This window comes from Lipotes vexillifer, unplaced genomic scaffold, assembly GCF_000442215.2.
Source record: "Lipotes vexillifer unplaced genomic scaffold, Lipotes_vexillifer_v1.1 scaffold980, whole genome shotgun sequence".
Lineage (NCBI taxonomy): Eukaryota > Metazoa > Chordata > Mammalia > Artiodactyla > Lipotidae > Lipotes > Lipotes vexillifer.
This window is the reverse complement of record NW_006776752.1, coordinates 27,519-48,319: the sequence shown is the minus strand read 5'-3', so window position 1 is coordinate 48,319 and position 20,801 is coordinate 27,519. Positions and strand designations below refer to the sequence as shown.

The window sequence follows — 20,801 nt, the reverse complement described above, 5'->3', positions numbered from 1 at the left end:
TCTACCTGACAGCTGCAGAAGGCACAGAGGTAGCCCCTCATTATGTGGTACTCTTTCGTGGACAGAATATGCCTTGTTACTTTCCGTAATCTTTTCTAGAGCTTTAGTGACCTTGGCTTTAAAGAAGTTTCTCATACCTCTTCTATATACCTCTGGTGATCTAAACTTCTATGGCAACTAGAGGACAGTTTTTATAGGACAGTCATCTAGAACCTCCCATCCAAACCCCTTTCATCTTTGCAGGGGACTAAGGCCTTGACTTGTGGACTGTTCTTGGAGATGGAGTCACCTCCTTCCTTTAACTCTTTCTTCCCGGGGCTACTCTGTTTTGTTAGCCTGTGTCTCTCTGATGTTCTTCTCTGAACACTTTCCAAAACCTCCACTCCTCTCTGAAATTTGCAGCAGGCAGTTAGACCCAGGTTCCCAGGAGAGGCGCCTTCCTGCTGCCAGGTTGAAGGATGACTTCATTGCTGATGAGTATTCCATCTTGGAGGTGAAGGGGAGTAAGTAGGCACCAGCACTGAACAGCAGGCTTCTCTGTCACTTACTTCCAGTCGGGAGGGCCTCTGCTTGTCTTTGTGATGGAAGACTTAGGTTAAGGGCCATCAGTAAAGGAGCTGGCATAGCCTTTTCTCCTTTGAGATACACTCTCCAGGTGTTGGGATTCACCTTGGTTTTAGGCACCAGGATGCCCTAACATTTCAGACCATCCTCTTGACTTCCTGACCTCTTCCCTGCAGTGAACTAGCCTACCTTTGAAAAGAGAATGGTGATTGATGCATTCATTCAAACATTTATTGATTATCTACTTTTTTTTTTTTTTTTTTTGGCTGCATTGGGTCTTCGTTGCTGTGTGCGGGCTTTCTCTAGTTGCAGCGAGTGGGGGCTACGCTGTTGCGGTGCGTGGGCTTCTCATTGCAGTGGCTTCTCTTGTTGCAGAGCATGGGCTCTAGGCGCATAGGCTTCAGTAGTTGTGGCACACGGGCTCAGTAGTTGTGGCTCGCTGGCTCGAGAGTGCAGGCTCAGTAGTTGTGGCACACGGGCTTAGTTGCTCCATGGCATGTGAGATCTTCCCAGACCAGGGCTCGGACCCATATACCCTGCATTGGTAGGCGGATTCTTAACCACTGCACCACCAGGGAAGTCCCTGATTATCTACTGTTTACTAGGTACTTTGCTAGGTGCTGGGGACACAGTGGTGAACAAAACTTCATAGGATTACAGGTCCTCGAGGCCCTCACTATCTGGTAGTGGAGACAGGTATTAATCAAATCACCATCAGATATAAAACCCCAACTGGGACAAGTACTAAGAATACAATCCATAATAGGGGGATTTAGCCAGTGGGGGAGACTTTCTTGTGGAAGTAATGCTGGAGTTGAAAATATTAAGATAAACAGATGTACGTTAGGCAAAGAGAGCCAAAGGAGCTAGCACATGCAAAGGCCCTGTGGCATGGAGGGGGCATGGTGAGCATGAGGGGCTGAAGTAAAAGTCGCATACAAGGGGAATACAGAAGAGGATGAAGACACAGAAGAAGGAAGCAGACTCTCCCCAGCCAGGTTGCCTATGCTGTGGTTTCTTTATCTAAGAGCAAAGGAAAGTGTTGGAGCTAGCTATTAAGTCCTGCTCTGTCCTGTCCCATATTTGGGTTAAAAGGTAACCTCTTTCCACTCACCAGCCCTAGTATCTGCAAAAGCCTACGCACTCAGTACTTGCCATTCATTCATTTAAAGATTTCCAAACATTGATTTACTGACGTGTCTGGCTAAGTGCTAGAAATAGAATGGTGAGCAGGACAGACAGGGCCGGGGCCCTCGCTCCCATTCTAGTGGAGGAGACAGAGAAAGAAGTAAATGAGCGATTCCAACAACGTGTAATTAGCACACGGTGAGGGAAAGTAGAGGGTGCTGTGGGTTTGCATTTCTCTCCAGTGTATTTCACTCTGACCTTTCAAAATCTGCACAGCTTTGGCCCTGCTAGCTACTAGTCACACCCTCGTTCTGTTTTCTCTGCCAGCCACTGCTTTTGTTTCCATTAAATTAATAGATGGACAACACTAAATGACTCTTTCAAGATCAGTTCAGTGGAACTGGCCATGCATTGCCAGACGCATCTCTCAGGGTCTAATCTTGGCTGACCCAGTTTCCCTGCCTCAGCTGAGCAGAGATAGTGCCCAGTCAGCTCTGTTATCTAGGTCATTAAACAGCAGCCACCGTGCAGGCTCTGCTCTGCCAGTGCCTGCCTTTCCTGCAGGTGCAAAGTCCCTCGAGCAGCCTTCCGGTGGCGTTGGGTGACCTATGTCCATCTAGCCTGGGGGTGGCGCTTGGCCAGGGCTCGGGCTTCCTGATCCGGGGGATGAGGGTAGGCACAGCGTCAGGAGGTGCGTCCCGTGTTTTGCAGGTGACTGTTCAGAGAATAATGCCCTGCCGGTTACAGTGGGTGGAGGTGATAGTTTCTAAGCCCTCTTTCCATCTCTCAAGTGACAGCTCAAATCTAGACTGAAAAGCCAGTGTCTTAGTGATTATGAAAAGCAAAATAATTTATAACTGTGCACATGATCTTTCTGGATTATATGGGCAAGAGCACGGGTTCTGGAATCCCAGCTTGGCCTTCTACCTGTGTGACTTTGAGCCCAGATACCTGGCCTGTCTGAGCTGTAAAATGGGGTAATAGCGTCTACTCATGAGATAGCTTATAGATAAATAATCTAGCACAGGGCCTGATACTGTTGTAACCATTCTTGTGACAATAGCAGTTATGGTGTGCTTTTCAAAATTCAGCTCCCTTTTCTGGATTAAGGGAGAGAAGGCATATTTGCATATTTTCGGTCGAGTTTTCCCATCCAATCCCACGTTTACTGTAGTAACACTTCTGGATCAAAAGTAGGTAATGAGCTTCCTCTCACGACCATCCCATGCTCCATTTGACGTGGAACTGTCTCCTGGCCTCTCCTGCAAGTCATGACCAAGTTCTTTTCTTTCTTTCTCCCCTCCCATCTTCTCGCCCTCCTGTAGGTGAAAATCGCATTGAGGTTCTGGCTGAAGTCTGGGACCATTTCTTCACTGAGACTCTCCCCACCCTGCAGGCAATATTCTATCCAGTTCAGGTCAGTCTTACTGGGGAACATCCTTCTGCCGGTCTGGGCAGCCTGTCTTATTCCTTGGCCTTTGCCCCCTGGGGCCTGCCAGCGAATGGGGGAAAACCAGGGGATTGGGCGCTGCCTGAGCTGGCTCAGGACCTCGGACCACTCCGAGGAAGGCCACTCTGTTCTATATTCAGCATCTAACCTCAAGCAACGAACAGTGCCTGCATACCTAGCAATTTGTAGGCGCTCTCTTCCCTCTTGGTTTTGAGTATGTCTGTATATTCTTGGAGTGGTTTGTTTCTTCTTACTTTTCAGAAGTAGGGAAGGTGGGGGAAGGAGACTTTTCTTTCTTTTCTCCACCCTCTTCTTTGAAGCACAGTTTTCCGGCACGTTTTCTGTGGCTCCCAAATTGTGGGAAAGGGACAATGTTCCTTGCCCTTTGTAAGGGATTCCTGAAGACGAGAAGGCCCATGATGTCGCAGAAAGAACTGGGGACCTGGAATCAGTAGCTGGGTTTGGGCAAACTCATTTCCTGTTTCTAGGCACAGCTCTGTTTCATCTCCTGCAGAATGAGGAATTTAGAATAAAACCGAGTAGTATCTCTTATGCTTCTTATTCTGTGAGCTCAGCTCATTCTACCACATGCGTTGGTTTCCCTCTACTTTCCTGAAGAGGCTAATAGCAGGACTGGTCAGTGCCAGGTCAGAATGGACAGGCCCTCAGGCAGACTGACCAATAAATATTCTTCCCCAAAATATATGTCTCTGTCATACGCTTATGCTGCTATGTGCTCATGAGCGCACCCCCCACTCCAGTTAAGACGTCATATCTATTGTTGAGGTGCAGGCGTGGGCGCTGCAATGATGCAGCCATTGGCAAAGGTAGGAATTACCTTGGACCAGAGGTAAGGGCCCACGTGCTTTGTTTGCTCTGAGTGGTACTTTAAAGGAAGTTGGAATTCTTTTAAATACATGTCAAATATTTAAAAACTGCGAGGCTATGCCTTCAGAGTCCATTTCCCAATTCAGGTTTGCCCCTAACAATCCCAGGAGAAGTGTCTGGCCTGCAGCGCACTGCTCTTTTCATCTCATCCTCAGCTCCACCCTGCACCCCTGCGAGAGGATTTTAAGTATTTATGTGGATGGTTCACTCCCTGTGTCCACAGACTTCTCCCTTCTCTGCAATACTCACTCCTCGGCCAACAGTGGGTCTTAAGAAGACACACCAGGGAGGTAGGGTTGCCAGATTTCGCAAATCAAAATACAGGATGCTGAGTTAAATTTCAGATAAACAATGAATAATGCAGTATTTGGGATATACTTATGCTAAAAAACGATTCAAATTTAACTGGACAGCCTCTGCTTTATTTGGCAGTCCTACTGGATAGGGGGTGTAGACCTAGGTCCCCCTTAGGACCATTTGGGCAGGGAACTCCAAGGTGAGGATACCCGGATGGATTTAGAATGGGGGCGGGGAGGGATCTGAGTGGGCATGGCCCCGTACAGTCATTGGAGGCCCAAGAGGGGCCCTCTTAGCCTCATATCCAGGCAGGAGCCCAGTTGCATGAGTCTGAGGATGATACTGTCCTGCTTCTCTTGAAAAATTCTAAGATCTGGCAAGGGTTACTCTTGCCCCTGTCTGCCCCTCCCCCACACAATTTCCCAAGTGCTACTGCTGGTCCAGACACCCTACTCTGAGAACCCCTGAGTTAGGGACTCTTACTACTGGTAGTAACACCCCCGGAGGTGTCTGTTTGTCCAGCTAGGTCCTTCTCGCTGTGTAAGTGTCTGTGTGAGACCTGCTTCCTCACTGGACAATGTTTTTGCGTGCCCACTGTGTTCAAGGGTGTGGAACTTTGCCTGCCTTTTTCTGTCTTGTAAAGTGAAAGGAGTCCTGGCGATGAAGCGAGGGCACAGATACCTACGAGATAGAAAGTCAGTGCCGAGTGCTGGGATGTGGTGCAAAGAATAGAAACTGTAGGACCTTGAGGAAAGTGGGGGGACCACTGTCATTGGAGGTGGTTGGGGAAGGCATTCAAGGAGTGGTTAAACTGAGCCTGTGAAGCATGGGTGGCGCGTATCTCTTGGGACTGGAGGGTAGGGGGATGCGGGGATGGCAAAAATCCCTCTTGCCCATGTTTCTGTAAAACCCTAAGGAGTTGCAGGAAGTGCAAAACTTCCTTAAACCTTGGTCAACTTGAGGGATGGGAAGCTATGTCGTCTTTGGGAGGATAGCCCAGTGATACCTCACCTCTACCAAGGTGACTTTTGTTGTGCGCTGTATGTATGTGTGCAAAGGAGAGTCCAGGAAACGGGCCCTCCTTTCCTTTTCTGTTTTGGGAAACTTTAGGAGCTCTAAAATCAAATAGTTTAGGTTTGAGATCCAGCTCTATCTTGGGTAAATTCCTGTCACTCTGGGTGTAGGGTTTTTCATCTGTGGAGCGGGTTTTAGAGTAGTATCTATCTCAGAGGTGGTCGTGAGGATTAAATGTGCCATTTGCATCTAGGATATTGAGAATCAGGCCTAGCACATGGTCAGAGCTTAGTAAGGGTCACAGCTCTTATGATGATTAGTCACTGTTTTCATCCTCTGCCCCCAGCCTACGTGGTTGAACAAGTCCCTTTCTTCTACTTTCCCAGCGTTTCTTCTTCCTGTGTTTCTTGCATTTGCAGAGGAGCCTAACAGGTCCTGTGTTTCCTTCTTTGCCTGGCACATGATAGGTGAGCAGGTATTGAATGGGTGAAGCTGAGGAAGCAGCCTTGCCTGTAGGGAGGCGCTGTTGACCTTCCGTCTCGTTTCTCCTCATCTTCCTCCTTTCTGACCACTAGCACCCCACGGCCCCCGCTGTACGTGTCTTGTATCACCTTTGGGTCATCTAGGCAGGTTGAGTCACACCTTATCTGAAGTATAATTGATTTACAATATTAGTTTCCAGTGTTGTACAGCATAGTGATTCCATGTTTTTATAGATTATACTCCATTTAACGTTATTATAAAATATTGGCTATATTCCCTGTGCTGTACAATATACCCTTGTATCTTATTTATTTTATACCCAGTAGTTTGTACCTCTTGATCCCCTACCCCTGTGTTACCCCTTCCCCCTCCTCCCTCTCCCCACTGGTCACCACTGCTTTGTTCTCTGTATCTATGAGTCTGTTTCTGTTTTGTTATATTCATTAGTTTGTTTTATTTTTTAGATTCCACATATAAGTGATAAGGTACAACATTTGTCTTTCTCTGTCTGACTTATTTCACTAAGCATAATACCCTCCAGTTTCATCCATGTTGTTACAAATGGCAAAGTGTCATTCCTTTTTATGGCTGAGTAGTATTCCTTTGTGTGTGTGTGTGTGTGTGTGTGTGTGTGTGTGTGTGTGTATTTATATACACACACCACACCTTCTTTATCCAGCGATCTGTCTATGACATTTAGGTTGTGTTCACATCTTGGCTATTGTGAATAATGCTGCTATGAACATTGGGGTGCATGGATCTTTTCGAATCAGCGAGTCACACCTTATCGTAAACGAAGCTTTTGTTCTGAAGGACAGGGGCCAAGTCTTTGACTGTTTGACAGCCCCCCTGGGCCTTGCAGACATCTCGTTCCCCCCGACCATCCATTTGTTTTGCTGGCCCCCATGTGGTTGGTGGCAGATCCCGCCAGCTCTCACCTCCCGACATTGCTGCTTCTCCTGTCCTGCCAGGGCCAGGAGCTGACCATCCGCCAGATCTCCCTGCTGGGCTTCCGCGACCTGGTTCTGCTGAAGGTGAAGCTGGATGACTTGCTGCTGCTGGCCCCGCCCCAGCTGCCCTCGTCCATCGTCCAGATGTTGCTCATCCTGCAGGTGAGGCCGGGCGGAGACACCACCGCAGCTTGGGGGGGAAAGGGCCCTGTGGCCAGAGCACCCTGGCTCAGTTTAGTGTCCTTTAGTGTCATCGGTCACGTTCCAGTTCATTTGTCCATTTGCTGTGTGTCCACCGTGCACCGTCAAGGTCCCTGGCGCTGTACTGGGTGCTGGGATCCCAGGGGAAGCCAGAGGAGCACTGCCCCGTCCTTCAGGGAGTGGACACCCTTCTCCCCCATCCTGTCGTGTCAGGGAGCCTCACGCTCTAAGTTACGACCAGAACCCACTTCATCCCAGCTTAAGCCAGACAAGGAACCCGCAGGAAAGGTCCTCAGGGGCTACAGCCACAAGTGAGACCACGTCAGGCCACAAAGCTGCCAGCCTCTCTCCACTTACTGGTCTCTACTCGTATCTGGTCCACCTGGCTTCTCTCTGACGCTGCCTCTCCTGGCCTTCTTGGACTTGGTCTCTCTCTCTCTCTCTCTCTCTCTCTCTCTCTGCAGAGTTGTATTCAGTGCTTCGGTTTGCACCGACAAATGTGGCATCCCACGGCTTGCATGTTTCCACCAAGAGATGACCCAGGTGGCTGCCTAGCATCTCTTAATCCCAATTCTAAATCAACGATAGGAAGATGAGCTAACCCTGGTTGGTTCCCGGCTACCAGGCAGGCATGGGCCAAGGACTTAAAGTGTGTTGCTTTCTGAATCAAATAATCCAAACCTTATGAGCTGGACACTGTTGTCAGTGCCACGTTACAGATGAGGAGACTGAAACCCAGGAAGTTTTATGTGTTTGCCTGAGGTCCCGCAGCACGAGGTAGTAAGATTTAGAACTGTGTACACTCAGGGGAAAGACTGATTGGCCCAGCTCGGGCTACGTGACTCCCCTTTGCGCAATCGGCTATGACCTTGAATAGGATCACATAGAATAAACATGGCCTCCATGAGCCCGGTTCTGTGGATAGGGGTGCACAATTCCAAGAAACAAGGCTTGTGGCCTAAGGACATCCCCAAAAAGGTGGCTGCTATGCCTCTCTGACCTCTCTACCAAGTTCAGATGCTGCATCCTCAGCTCTGAGCCCGTCCTCAGGGAAGACAGTTTCATTCTTGGTCAGGCTGTTGAGGATCCCTGGCTGCCGTCTCGGTAGGGGTGGAACGTCAGGTGTGGAACCCCTGATCTCTCCCTCCCCACCAGCTGCTGTTTTCTTCTGGTTCTACCTTCCCACCTAGCCTCTCCCGGCTACCACTGCCTCCCCTCCCACAGTCTCCCAGGGTACTTGGAGATGCCCCATGAGCTTCTGAGATGGTCTCTTTAACACAGGACATTTGGCATCATTTCCCCGAGGGCCTCCTGGGACTGGTTCCCTGGTCTATGTTCTACTCTCTGGGAGCCAGGAAGCCGGAGGCGGGAGTGTGACAGTGACAAAGGCAGGTTTTTCCCCAGTCCAGGTCCAGCTCCTTGGGTGGCAGAGGCGGCAGCTTCTGGATCTGAATGGAACGTGCAGGTTGTACTATGCTGGGACCATTCCCGCTGCAGGAAATTTAGGCCCCAGTAGTTAGAACTGCTCTGCTCTCTCCCTGGGCCCCTACTTCCCACAGCGCCATGAGATTTGGGGCTGGTTTTTCCCTGCCTAACTCATATGGAGAAAAGAGCCGTTTCTCAGGCCATCTCTCCCTTTTCCAGTGCTTTTCCAAAATGTCCCTGAACAAACCCCTCCCTCCCCAAAATATACAAGGAGTTCAAACTTTCCTACTGTGGGCCATGAGCTCCTGTCCTTAGGAGCTCATGAGATGAGCCAGAGATTTTGACCACTGTGGAGATCTGGTTGCCCCTGGCAGTGGCAGACAGGTCTGAGACCATCCTAGAATGGTCCCTTCCTAGGGGACCTGCCAAGCCAAGCAGGTGTGCTCCCTGCCGGGCCGGCCCCCAGGGCCCCCAGTCTCAGCAGGGCCCCGTGCTTGGTTTAATTGTCTCCTGTCACCATCGGGAAACTCTTAACAATTTTTGAACCAGGAGCCCCATGTTTCCCTCTTGCACTGGGCCTTGCAGATACGTAGCCCGTCCAGCGGCCAGGCCAAGGGCTGAGGGCAGCTCCCTCCTAGAGGGCTGTGTGCAAGTCAAGTTCTCAGCCCAGGGAGAAAACCATCCAGCTCCGAATCAATGCATTTGGTAGTTAAGCATTTTCTTCCCACCTCCCTCCTCTTTTCCTTATTCTGTCATCCCTCTGTGTTTAGTGCTTAGGAATTGTAGAGGGGGAGAGGCTTAGGGAGAGAAGGCAGATGAGAAATATCAAGGCATTAAAAAAATGAGAAAAAAAAAGTTTCCTCAGCTCTGAAAGCCAGCCAAGGTGGTTTTGGGGCTGAAACTGGTCCACTTTTGAGGCCGGGGGTGGGTCTCTGGGAGCATGAATAAGGCTCCCCTCTCCCTTCTATTGCCTGGAGGATCCCCTTCCATTTGGGCAGATTTGTGTGTGAAGCATCTTATTTCCACTGCTGGCCTTTCCCAATGCTTCAGCTCCTGCTAAGCAGTATTGGAACCTGGGGGCGTGAAAAACCACCAAGTCATCTCCCCATCATCACCCGCTTCCAGCCCCAGGCAGCCCCACTTGCATTTTCTCTTCATTTCTTTTCCAAGCCCTTCCCAGCCCTAACTCCCAAGTCTTCTGCATCATAGCCCCTCCTCAGCCTCCTCTGTGTTTCCTTAGCTTCCCCCTCCCTCCCACTGCCCCCAGCCACCTCCTTTGCACGGTGACGGAGCTGATGAGGGACCACGTCAGCCAGTTTCCTTGGGGGCTTCTTACACCTCACCCAGCGATTTCCAGCCTGTAGGACTGGCCCTTCCCGCTTCATGGCCCAGCCTCCAAAACTCCAGTACAGTGGAGAGTTTTCACTTTTCAAGTGAGGGTGATATCAAATCTATTCCGTGTTGACACGAATTTGATGGGACAACCCTTTGGGCTGAGCATAGCCCCCGCAGAGCCTTGTCTCTGCTCCCCTGCAGCCCCTCAACATGAGCACCTGGCTTCCAGGCCTTTCCAGTGAGAAACTGAATTCCCTTGGAGTCTGCTGGTTTTCTAGAAGACCTTGGTGACTTTCTGGCGCCTTTTAGCTCCGAGGACTCCTGTCGCGCTGGGCTTTTGAACTGATCCTTCATCTTGGTGCTAAATGTGTATCTAGTTCCACAGTGACACTCCCTTTCTTCTACTGTTCTGGACTTCTCCATATTCTATTCCCCTTTCTTTTCTAGCTAATTAACAAGGGGCGGTAAGATGGGCTTGGAGCCAGACAGCTTGTGTTCCATTCCCAGGTTTTTGCCACTTTCCAGCTGTGTCTCCCTGGGCAAGCTTTCTGCGTCTTACTTTCCTCATGTGTAAAAGGCAGATGATGAGGGTTGTTGGGAGGCCTCTGTGCTCTGATACACGTGAAGTGCTTATATGAAGCGCCTGTGTGCCAGGTGTGAAACAGTCATTGTGACAGTGAGGGTGAGAGTGCTATGGTTGGAACCACTCAGACCTCAGCCCTGGAGCTGGGGTGGGGACAGTTCCCACAGGCCCTGCATCGGGGTGGGATCCAACCGCTGACGCCACGGTGCTCGGTGCTCTCCGTGCGCGCGGTGCCGATCACCGCCACCCATGACAAGTGCCTGAGGCTTTAGTCCTGGCTGTCCTTCCTTTCAGCCACAAGGATGCGGCCTGCCTTGAATATAGTAGGAGGGCAGTCAGAATCAGCTGGCCATCGTGACTTTGACTGACCTTTGTCTCTCTTGGGTGTTTATTTCCAGAGTGTTCACGAGCCCACAGGCCCAAGCGAGGGTTATTTGCAGCTGGAGGAGCTGGTGAAGCAGGTCGTTTCTCCTTTCCTCGGCATCAGCGAGGACCGCAGCGTCTCAGGCCCCACGTACACACTGGGTAAGGGGCAGGGCTCTCAAGCTGCCAGGAGCCTCTGTGGCAATGATACCAGCTATGTTTTACCGAGCCCCGATTATACCCCAAGCCCTCTGCTTCCCATGTGGGTCGTGCAAATCTCTGCATGTCCGTCGCTCATGTTTCCCACTGGCCTGTGTCTTGGTAACCTCCCCTCTTGGCAATTCCTTCCAAGGCACTGTTACCGTACCTCCGTGGCGGCGCTTGTTTGATCCGCATCTCTGATCGGTGGCTTTGATCTTTTTCGGTGTCTGTGATGTTAATTTTCCTGTATCTCATACCAGAAACTGCCTTATTGCACCCCACCCCCCATGAGTGGAAAAACCACCAGTGATGAATTTCCCTTTGAAAGCAGCTCAGAATGTGAAGCCAGCTCATTGTGTGTGTGGCTGGAGATACAGCTGCTGGCTGCCCACTACATTTCTATCGTTACCACCAGGGCCTTCACACCAAGGACAGGGGCTCCTGGACTGGGGGACAGATCCCGTTGTGGCCTTTTTCAGTGGCTGTAAAGCTAGCATTCAGGCTCTGTACTAGTCACCCTGGCGAATCTAGAGATGAATTGGGTCTGTTCCTTCTCTCAGGGAGACCACAGCCTAGATGGGAAAATAGCTACAGAATATCATAAAAGATATGGCTCAGTTACCCTCTGAAATGAAAATCCCCCAAATGCATGAACTTTGGGTTTGTGGTTCTATCTCCAGCATCCAGGATGGTGCCTGGCATACAGTAGGCACTCAAAAAAATATATTTGTTAGATGGATGGGCGGCATCTGTACCTGGGGCTGGGGTGACCAGCACCCACAGACAGGTGCAGAGGCGGAAAGGGATTCCCCAAACTTGGAACCTTTTGCCCCCTCTTCTTGCTTGAATGGAGACCTAGCTGAGCTTCAAAGAAAAGCGGGGAGGAGCAGCCTCCAGCAGGCCTCCCGCCCCTTCCTGGGCCTCAGGACTGCAGAAAAAGGCAGGGCCGGCCACAGTTTTCAGGCCCCCTTTATGCTTCCCTGGAGACACCAGTATAACCACAGCCACCACAGATCCGAGGGTGCTGGCCCGAGCCTGGTCCTCCACACTCCCTCCTTCTCTGCCTCCCTCCCTCATTCTACCCGGCTGAAGGAAAACAGTCCCCTGCCCTCCCCGTGAGGAGGCCTGGGCGTCACCTTCCTGCTTTGGCCCAGCAACTGGCCCCCGAGTTTTTCGGGCAGGTGTCAAGATGCCAGCGGTTAGCCAGGCCATGGCACGGACCCCACCATCCTCTGGGTGGGCCTAGAGCTGGGAACAAGAATAGATTTGGAAGTTTGTTTAGTGAGGACTTGCTCTAAGAAGGGATACCTTCAACTTTTCAGCTATAATAAGACTAAAACATGCTTTCATCAAATTATAAACCAAAGGTCTGAGGTTTTATTCTTATACCAAGGACAATCCTTTTCTCTGGGGCGTTGTCACAGTAGGGGCAGAGAGGGAAGGAAATGACCTTCTTTTGATTATTTTTTTATTATATTATTATTTCAGCAAATGTGTACTGAGACCCTGTCCCTGGCACCTTGTGACGTGCTGCAGGTTTATCTGTGACAAAACTGACCCATCCCTGCCCTCTGGGACGCAGGGTCTGGTGAGGAAGTCACAAAGCAATAGACGATGACTCATCAGTGTACGAGTGCTCTGAGTGGGGAAGTCCAGGGCCCACAGCAGGAGGACTTCACCGGGACTGGGAAATCAGGGAGGACTCCCTGGAGGAAGTGGTATCTGCAGTGGGACCTGGAGGATGAATATAAGTTAGCTGAGTAAACGGGAAAGGAAGACTGTCCCGGGCAAAGGGAAGGATCTTTGGGAGGGTTTTGGAGTTGTGGGGAGGAGGGCAGGGAGCAGGAGGGTGAAGCATTGGAGGAACTGAGAGGGCCTTAGAGTTTTAGCGTGGCTGATGGCAGGGGAAGCCCCGGGACACAGACCACATCCTGGGCACTGTGCGGGTGGGCTGGATACCACCTTCCCACGCACAGGGGAGGCGAATGAAGGTCAAGGTCGCTTGGCTATTGGAGACAGGCTTCCAAAGCCCCGAGCTGTTTGCCCTTTACCAGCTTTTCCCCACACTCCACCCGCACCCCACCCACCCCGTCAACTCCTAGGAGGTGACTGATTTCACTGAGGGACAGCGGAGGAGCTGGTCCTTCCCTCTCAGTTGTCGACTGAAAAAAATATACAACCTGAAAGTTGAGAATTATGTTTTATTCGACGGACACACTGAGGACTTAAGTGCAGAAGACAGCCTCTCAGAGAGCTCTGAGGGACTGTTCCAATGAGGTAAGGGAGGAGCCAGGATATGCAGAAGTTTTTGCAACAAAGACCAGGTAGTCGGAACATTGAAAGAATACTGTAAAAGAAAAACAGACATCTCAAGTCAGTGAATTTTGCGCTTTTCTGCATATGGGAAGATGCAAGAGTCTGGGCTCATTGAAATAATTCCTTTGATACCCACCTTAACTCTCTAGGGCCAGTATCCTGCTTTTCTCCATCCTGAATCCCCTCAGGGGGCAGCTTCTGTGGCTGAGGGCTTGATGGCCACAACCCCTTTGTTTACTGACACGGCAGCCAACATTCTTTGTCCACACACTCCTTAGCCCAAGAGGTGTCCGAGGCCGACATGTCATCCCAAACCCCTGGATACCAAAAAGCTAACACGACCACGAAGGTGCCCTTCCTTATCGAGGACACCGCTTTCTAGATAAAGAGAGGAGTCTCTGGACCTCAGTCTTCCCCAGTCAGTTGGAGGCAATGACATTTCTCCTGCCTGTGGAAAAGGCAGCTGCCTGTTACGACGGCCGGCCGAGGTAAAGACTGAGGAGATGGAGTGGACGTGAGAGATCCCTGGACCCTCGGGAGGGCTTTGCCACGGCCACTCTGGGCCTGACTTGGTGGGAGGGGTCAAGGGCAGCTGGGACCGTCATCTCCAAGGCCACCCCTTATCAAATGCTCGTCACCTTCCAGGCCCTGAGCAAGGGCTTGGCATGTAATCATCGTCACGACCGCTGCGAGGGTGCCTGCTGTGGTGACCTCAGACAGCGTTGGTAAGAAACGTCCCCCGGGTCACATGGGGTAGGTGATCAGAGCCAGAGCAGTGGTTTTCCAGGGGGCTCCCCACTGCACCCACGTGCCCACACTGGTTGATCTGGGGACTCGAGGGCAGGCCCTCTTCCTACTGGCCAGGCCGATGGGTGTGAGAGTTAAGCCTCACCCTGCAGATGTGCAAGGCTCGCTTCAGAGAGAAAAGATGAGTCCAAGGCCGTGATGGAGTGAGTGTGTGTGTGTGTGTGTGTGTGTGTGTCCTCCCTGCCAAAGCTGTCACTTTTCTCAGGCAGACGGAGTGTGGGGAAGAGGAGGAAGATAATGAAATCTTAAAAAAACCCAAGAAAACAAAAAAAACCAGGCTGATCTGTTAGAGGCCAGGCCCGTGTTTCTACCTTTCTGGTTTCCCAAGTTTGCAGGCTGCTGCCCTGGGCTGGGCAGTGCGCGGTGTCTCCCACGTGGAAGCCTGGCCTCCCACCCATGTGTCCCCATTGTGTCCTCCCTCAGGGGGAGGGCCCTTTTCCTCAACATACTGTAACTCGTCCCTGTGCCCAGTAGGCATTCACGGGCTTTCAGGGGCCGGAGCCTGGAGAGGGACGCCCGCCGTGGACGTGGTGGGCAGGGATCACAATGCCTGCCTTATGGGGGCCTGGGGGATCAAAGGCCTGGGGACTGAGTCCCCAAGAAAGGACCGCCTCCTCCAGGCTTTGCTTCTCTCTGGGGAGTTGAAAGGAGCTGCCATGTCTGGCTCCCGAGCAGAGGGATGAATGCCAGGGCTCAGCGGGGCGCCTGGGGAGTGAGGGGGGAACAAAGGCTCCCCTCGCCATACCCCATGTGACAGGCGGGAGGAGGCCTGGAAGTGGGTACGGGAGGTGGCAGGGCCCAGCCCCTCTCCCTGCTCCAAGGGCCCCCTTGCAGGGGAGGGACCAGTTTTTAGGCCCCAGGGGAGATCCACAGCTTAGTCAGTCCCTTAATGGAAATTTCCTTCTCTGAGTGGCAGGGCCCAGCTTTCCCTGATGCAAATAAGAAAAAGAGGGAAAAGAGAGCAAGCAGCCACGGCGTGGGGAGGCCGCTGTCAGCTCCAGGCCTACGCTTCAGTTTTAAGGCCTCCTAAGGGGCCCTAGCGGGGTCTGACCTCACCGGGGACACAGCTTGGCGTATACTTGTCCTGGGGTTGGCTCTGGAATCCGGTGGGAGCTTCGTAAGGACACACTGCCTGCCCAGGGGACTCACACAGCCCAGCGGCCCCTGTGGTCTCGGCTGTGCCCACACCCAGTCTTGGGAGCCAAAACATTCCACCCAGAAAGCAGGAGGAAGAGCTGGAGGCCTCTCAGTCAGCGTCAGGCAACAGCCCTAAGGAGAGAGGTGAGGCCAGCCGCAGAAGGAGCGGGGCCCTGGAAACCACAAGGGCTGGGCTTCAGCTGTGTGCCCTGGAGTAAGTTACTTAACGTCTCTGAGCTGCAGAGGGCCGAGCACAGAGGAGGAAGAAGACGCCCTGTCCCAGGGCAGGGCCCAGGCAGAGCTGCCACCTGCTGTATTATGGGCCCCAGATAGAATGGCCTGGGGCCTGTGGAATCACCCCAGGTGAGGAGTTGTGTGTGCCTCCCCTTCCCTTCTCTGGACCCCAAACCACATTCTGGCCCTTGCCATGGTGTGTAGTCATGGCCTGATTATTTGTTGGTCTCCGCCTTAGCCCGGGAGCTCGTTGCATGTGGCTCACCTGTATCCCAGGCCTGGCATAGATCTCTCCTCCGAGGGAGGGGATAAATGAACCGCCAGCTGGGGTGCAGTCTGTCCATCCCTCTCAAAGGAGCAGGCCCATCTAGAACGACCCCTCTTCATGACTCCTCCTCTGAATCCCCAGAGTGCTCTGCCTGTAGCCCTGCCCTGCCATTTGACACTGATTTGTGTGCAGGCCTCCCAGAGGTCAGGAGCAAGGGCTGTGCTGTCAGCCTTGGGTTTGAATCCCGGCTTCATCACTAATCGTGACTGTAAAATGATTTAGCATCTCAACCTCAGGTTCCTTTTCTGCAAAATAGTTAGCAGGAGATCATTTCAGTGAAGCTTCTCCTTTTCTGATACAGTGCAGAGTAGAGGCTCAGTTAACGATTGCGCCTGAGACTCTACCCCTCTCCAACGCACGCACCCGCCGCGCTCCAGCCCCTGTGCAGGCCCCATATCAGATTTACATTCCTCTTACTCTCAGCAGTGCGCACAGCATCTTGCACAAAGTTCAAGATGTGTTTGCTGAAAGAGGGGGCGGATGTCATGGGGACCCCCTCCTCCAGGCTGGCCGCCCTCCCTCTGGCTCCATCTCTCCACAGCAGCCCAAGTGGCCTGTCTTGTCAGTTTGCTGCCTGTTGAACCCTCCAGGGCCTTTGCGGTGCTGAACTAACGGTGTGAGAGGTGGACAATGCCCAAGGCCCATCTGAGACACCTCGCTAGCTCCTTCTGCTATGGAAATCATCAAACGAATTCTTTCCCCCAGAGCTTCTGTGTGTGTCCACCATGCACATCTGTCCCCCAGGCCCTCACCTCATCCCACGTCCTGGGCCTGGGCTTTGTCCTACCTCTTTCCTCTTCCTGGATCTGCATGTAGTAAATGCTCACCGAACAGCCCAGCCCAGTCTCCTGCCAGGCTGGTTGTAGGGCCACAACCTGGGTTTTGCCACTGCCAACCTAGAGTGTGCTTGCTTTTAACAGCGGCAGCAGAGAAATGAATTGTTTTCAAGGGCATTTTTTAATGGATGGTTCTTTAATGAGGTCTCTGCTTCTTTGAACTCTTCCGGTGCTTCTGCTTTATAGTTACCGATTTCTGTGATCATAAAAGTAATACATGGTTATTGTAAAAATGTGGGAACATTGTAGAAATGTGCGGCTTGGCACGTACAAGCACCCATGCTTCAGAGAGGACCTCTGCCGACGTCTGGCATCGATTCTTCTGTCCTGGTGGCTCCTTGGCATTCTGTCTGCTATTCATTCTTCCCCAGTGAAGGGGCTGATGACGCAGCCTCTGTCTGGCACTACTGGAGGCCGTGTTTGCTGTTACCTGACTTCAGAGAGTGGGCCGGCTCAAGCGCAGCGGCGGAGCCCTGAGAGGCAGTAGTGTGTAGTGGGGAACGTCTGGGCACTGCCATTTAGAGCCTCAGAGTGTTGGGCCAAGTCTCAGTCTTCCTCATCTGAGCAATGGGGATGATGAGAGCCGTCCTAGTGTTTCAGAGGGAGATTGGGATTCAACAGTGAGATGGCAGATGGGAACACTCTCAGTAAGCTCTAAATTCTATGTATTATTATTTGGTTTTGAGAAATGTCAGTTATTGCTATTAGCACCAAACAGCTCCCTTGGGGCTCTAAGGCAGTAGTCTTGGTGAACTTAGTCCTAAGGGTTAGGATTTCATTCTCTTGTCATTGTTTATACCTATGTGTGTGTGTATATGTATATATATGTGTGTGTGTGTGTGTGTGTGTGTGTGTGTGTGTGTGTGTGTGTGTGTATGCATACATATAGACAGACGTATGTATATACATATGCACATATACGTAAATACATATGTGCATATATGGACATGGAAAATCGTCCAGTGCTGGGAACTGCTGAGAGCTTTGCAGATGGACATGGCAGCCTCACTGCAATGCCCATCTAGGAGCACGTGCTGAGAGCATGTATCCGGGCCTCCAGATCCATGGGAAGAGCTGACACTAAACTAGAGCGGTGTGGGCCGAGTGTCCCCAAGGCCAGTGTGTGACCAGCGAGCACTGTCTGCTCTCCCTTTAGGGACTCGTTTCCCCCCGCCCACTCTGTGATCCTGTCAGGGGTGCTGGGAGTACCGCGCAGTCAACACTTCTTCATTTCTCCCCACGGCATCCCCTGCCGAGAGAGGGACGTGTTAGGGGTCTTTGGGGTCTCAGGGATGAGGGAGCTGGGGAAAGCAGTGACACGTGCAATGGGGTGCACGGTTGGAAGGCTGGGAGACGTGTGCACTGGCAGGAAGAGGGCCAAAGAAAAGGAGAAAAGGCTTTGACCAGAACCCACCGCCCCTCAGCCCTCCACCCTCACCTCCTCTGCCTCGCTGGGGTCTTTCATCCAGTTCGTGATGCAGACGCAGTGCCTGAGCAGCAGAAGAGGACTGCCTGCAGAGGAGGCATCCCTGGGACCTTGGGGATGCAGGCTTACCCTGGTCCCTACTCCGGCCACGCTGTAGGTCTCTGGACCGGCCTGGTCTTTCTGAAGGCGGGAGATGAGAGGCCCTCAGAACTGGGTGTTGCTGGTACGCGTGCTTCCTCCTTTGGATTCTTCTCCCTGGATTTGAACCCCACGTACTTGGCTTGTCCTTCCCACGAGGTGCTCAGTCTCCTATGACTATGTGTACTTTGTGGGGGCAGCTTGCCAGAGTGAGGTCTGGAGTGAGACAGACCTTGTTTGCATCCCACCTTTACTACATTCTCTCCGTGTGAGCGTAGGCTGGTTACTACGTCTCTGATATTCATATTGTCTCCCGCTTTACAGATGAGAAAACGATCATAACTTAGGTTCAGTTTAAGGAGGGTTCAAAAGACAAAAGCATGTCGAGGTTGAGCATATCTTCTAGAATGTGGTGAGAATGCAAGAGGCAGCAGTTTTATAATAATTCCTGTCCAGCCCTCTCTCTGTCTTCCTCAATGGGGCCAGCCACGGAGCGTCATCCATTCTTTGGTGCTGTGAAAGGCTGGTTGAATCCAGAGTATTGACTTGAGCAGAACACGGGTCTCAGACCACTGACCTGCTGGGAGCACTGATAGTCCTGCTTCAGGACAGTCTGGAGGACGTCCCACTGCCCTCGCTTTGATAGCCGAGCTCCCCCCAGTAACCTGTTCCTCCAGACTTAAGCTTATGAGGCCTTTTCCACTTCCTCTGTTGACACTGCAGAGAGCACATCATGCTGAATAGAGCCGAGGGCTTCTTTTGGCAGCTGGTCCAGCCAGTGCTCGGGTCTTCAGAGGAGACTGGTTGAAAGGGAATTGAGGGCAAATCCAATGAAGCTCAGGCAGCAGCGGGGAAAGCCGGGGGAGACTCCCTTGGACCTAATCAATCATGGAAAGTCCTTTGGTGATCCCTACTGTGGGGGAAAGTATCAGGCATAAACAAGTAAAGTTACAACAGAAGCCTTTAGACGTAGCCAAGTTCTTCCCTTACGTCTCAGAGCTTCATCTAAAGCTCTCTCTGAAGGTGGAGCCACCACCTCTCTCGTCCCCCAAATTCATTAGGAGTTTTTGACTTCTACTATCCCCTCTGCAATCACAACCTTCGCTGGTCTTTCTCTTGCAGCCAGGCGCCACTCCAGGGCCCGGCCCAAGGTCACGCTCTTGAACTACGCCTCCCCGATGACCGCCGTCAGCCGGCCCCTGAACGAGATGGCCCTGACCCCTCTGACGGAGCAAGAGGGCGAGGCCTACCTAGAGAAGTGTGGCAGTGTCCGGCGACACACGGTGGCCAATGCCCACTCGGACATCCAGCTGCTGGCCATGGCCACCAGGATGCACTCGGGCTTAGGGGAGGAGCCTGGTGGCGAGGACAAGTGCCTGCTTCTGCCACCCAGCTTCCCGCCGCCCCACCGGCAGTGCTCCAGTGAGCCCAACATCACTGATGGCCCCGATGAGCCGGAGCAGGTGGCAGCGGGCAGCCAGGAGGACTCAGAGCTGAACTGTGCATCCCTCAGCTGAATGCCCTCCTCTGGGACCTCCCAGCTCCTGCCTGGCCACCAGGATGAGGGTGGCTTCATCCCCGAGGACCGCCGAGGGGAGCTCTTCCTTTGGGCAATGCCGCCTTATGCCTTTCCAGGTACAGGCTAGTGTGAGTGCCCTAGGGAAAATCCCCATCGTGAGCCTTTCCATTTTCGTGACTGTGACCACCTACCTCTTGGCGGCCACACAGATCCAACTGCCTAATGTTCACCTTCTGACTTTCAGCCTTGCCTGCCTGACTCAACTCAAATCCTCCTCTCTGGGCTTTTCCCCTCAGATATTGGACTCTCTGATCCTCCCAGCCCTATATCGCAGTGCCCCTGGCGTTCCTATAGCAGGAAGTCGTCCGACCCACACACACAGCCAGCAAGGATGTGTTGGCGTGTGGAGTTCCCCTTGAGGGTCCTTGTGATACAGAGGCCGATGGGTGAAAAGAGGCAATAGAGAGGTACCTCTTCTCTCTGTCTTGCATGGAGTAAAAGTAGACTGCAGCCCCTCCCAAGCCTGACTCTGGGAATGCAGCTTTCATTTCAGTTTCAGAATTACTGGGAAAGAGTGGCCCCACTGGTGGGTGAGGGTCCATCCTCACCTATATCCAGACCCTATGTGCTGCCTTTGGCTTTTGGCCCGGGAGGGCCACAGTGCTGGAGGAACCCCGTCTTTGATTAAGCCTCAGCATTCCCCTCTCAGGCTTCCTCCCCGACTCAAGGAACTAACCTACCCGGTGGAGTAGCTGGTGCCTCCCTCCCTTTCTCATTTCAGAAACCGACCCTTTTCCTATTGTGCGGAAGGGGCCAGCTGATACCAACCAACCAGTCTGTTCCTGGATTTCACTTGAATTTTTTAAATGTGCATCGTTTCAAAAATAAATTGCTTGCAAGTATTTGCACGTAGGATCTTGCACCGCTCATTTCCAATGGGGTGTGTCTTCAAACTGAAAAATAGCAAACCTCCTAGGAAAGGAGACTGGAAGTGGTCCAGGGTGAAAGTGATCCGTGGTGGGCAGGGCTCAGAGGCCACAGAGCTCTGGAAGCAGCTGGACTTGAATCCAGTGTGGCCTGTGTTTGTGAGTGTTGTGGTTTATAGGAAAAGCTGCATTGAGATAGAGAGACTCAGCTTGCCTCATGAGAAGAGAGTTCTAGCAAATGGGATGTCTCAG

The 20,801-nt window shown here is 52.2% G+C and overlaps 1 protein-coding gene across 1 annotated transcript in view; it reads left to right on the top strand.

The window, feature by feature from the left end:
- The window catches only part of PRR5L (proline rich 5 like), a 69,651-nt gene extending 49,129 nt beyond the window's left edge, over window positions 1–20,522 (top strand). The window contains exons 6-9 of the mRNA XM_007450622.1: window positions 3,018–3,109; window positions 6,796–6,936; window positions 10,717–10,843; window positions 19,227–20,522. Of these exons, the coding sequence (XP_007450684.1) occupies window positions 3,018–3,109; window positions 6,796–6,936; window positions 10,717–10,843; window positions 19,227–19,621 (755 nt within the window). The 3' untranslated portion in view covers window positions 19,622–20,522. The remainder of the gene's footprint in view (window positions 1–3,017; window positions 3,110–6,795; window positions 6,937–10,716; window positions 10,844–19,226) is intronic.
- The last annotated feature ends 279 nt before the right edge of the window (window positions 20,523–20,801 follow it).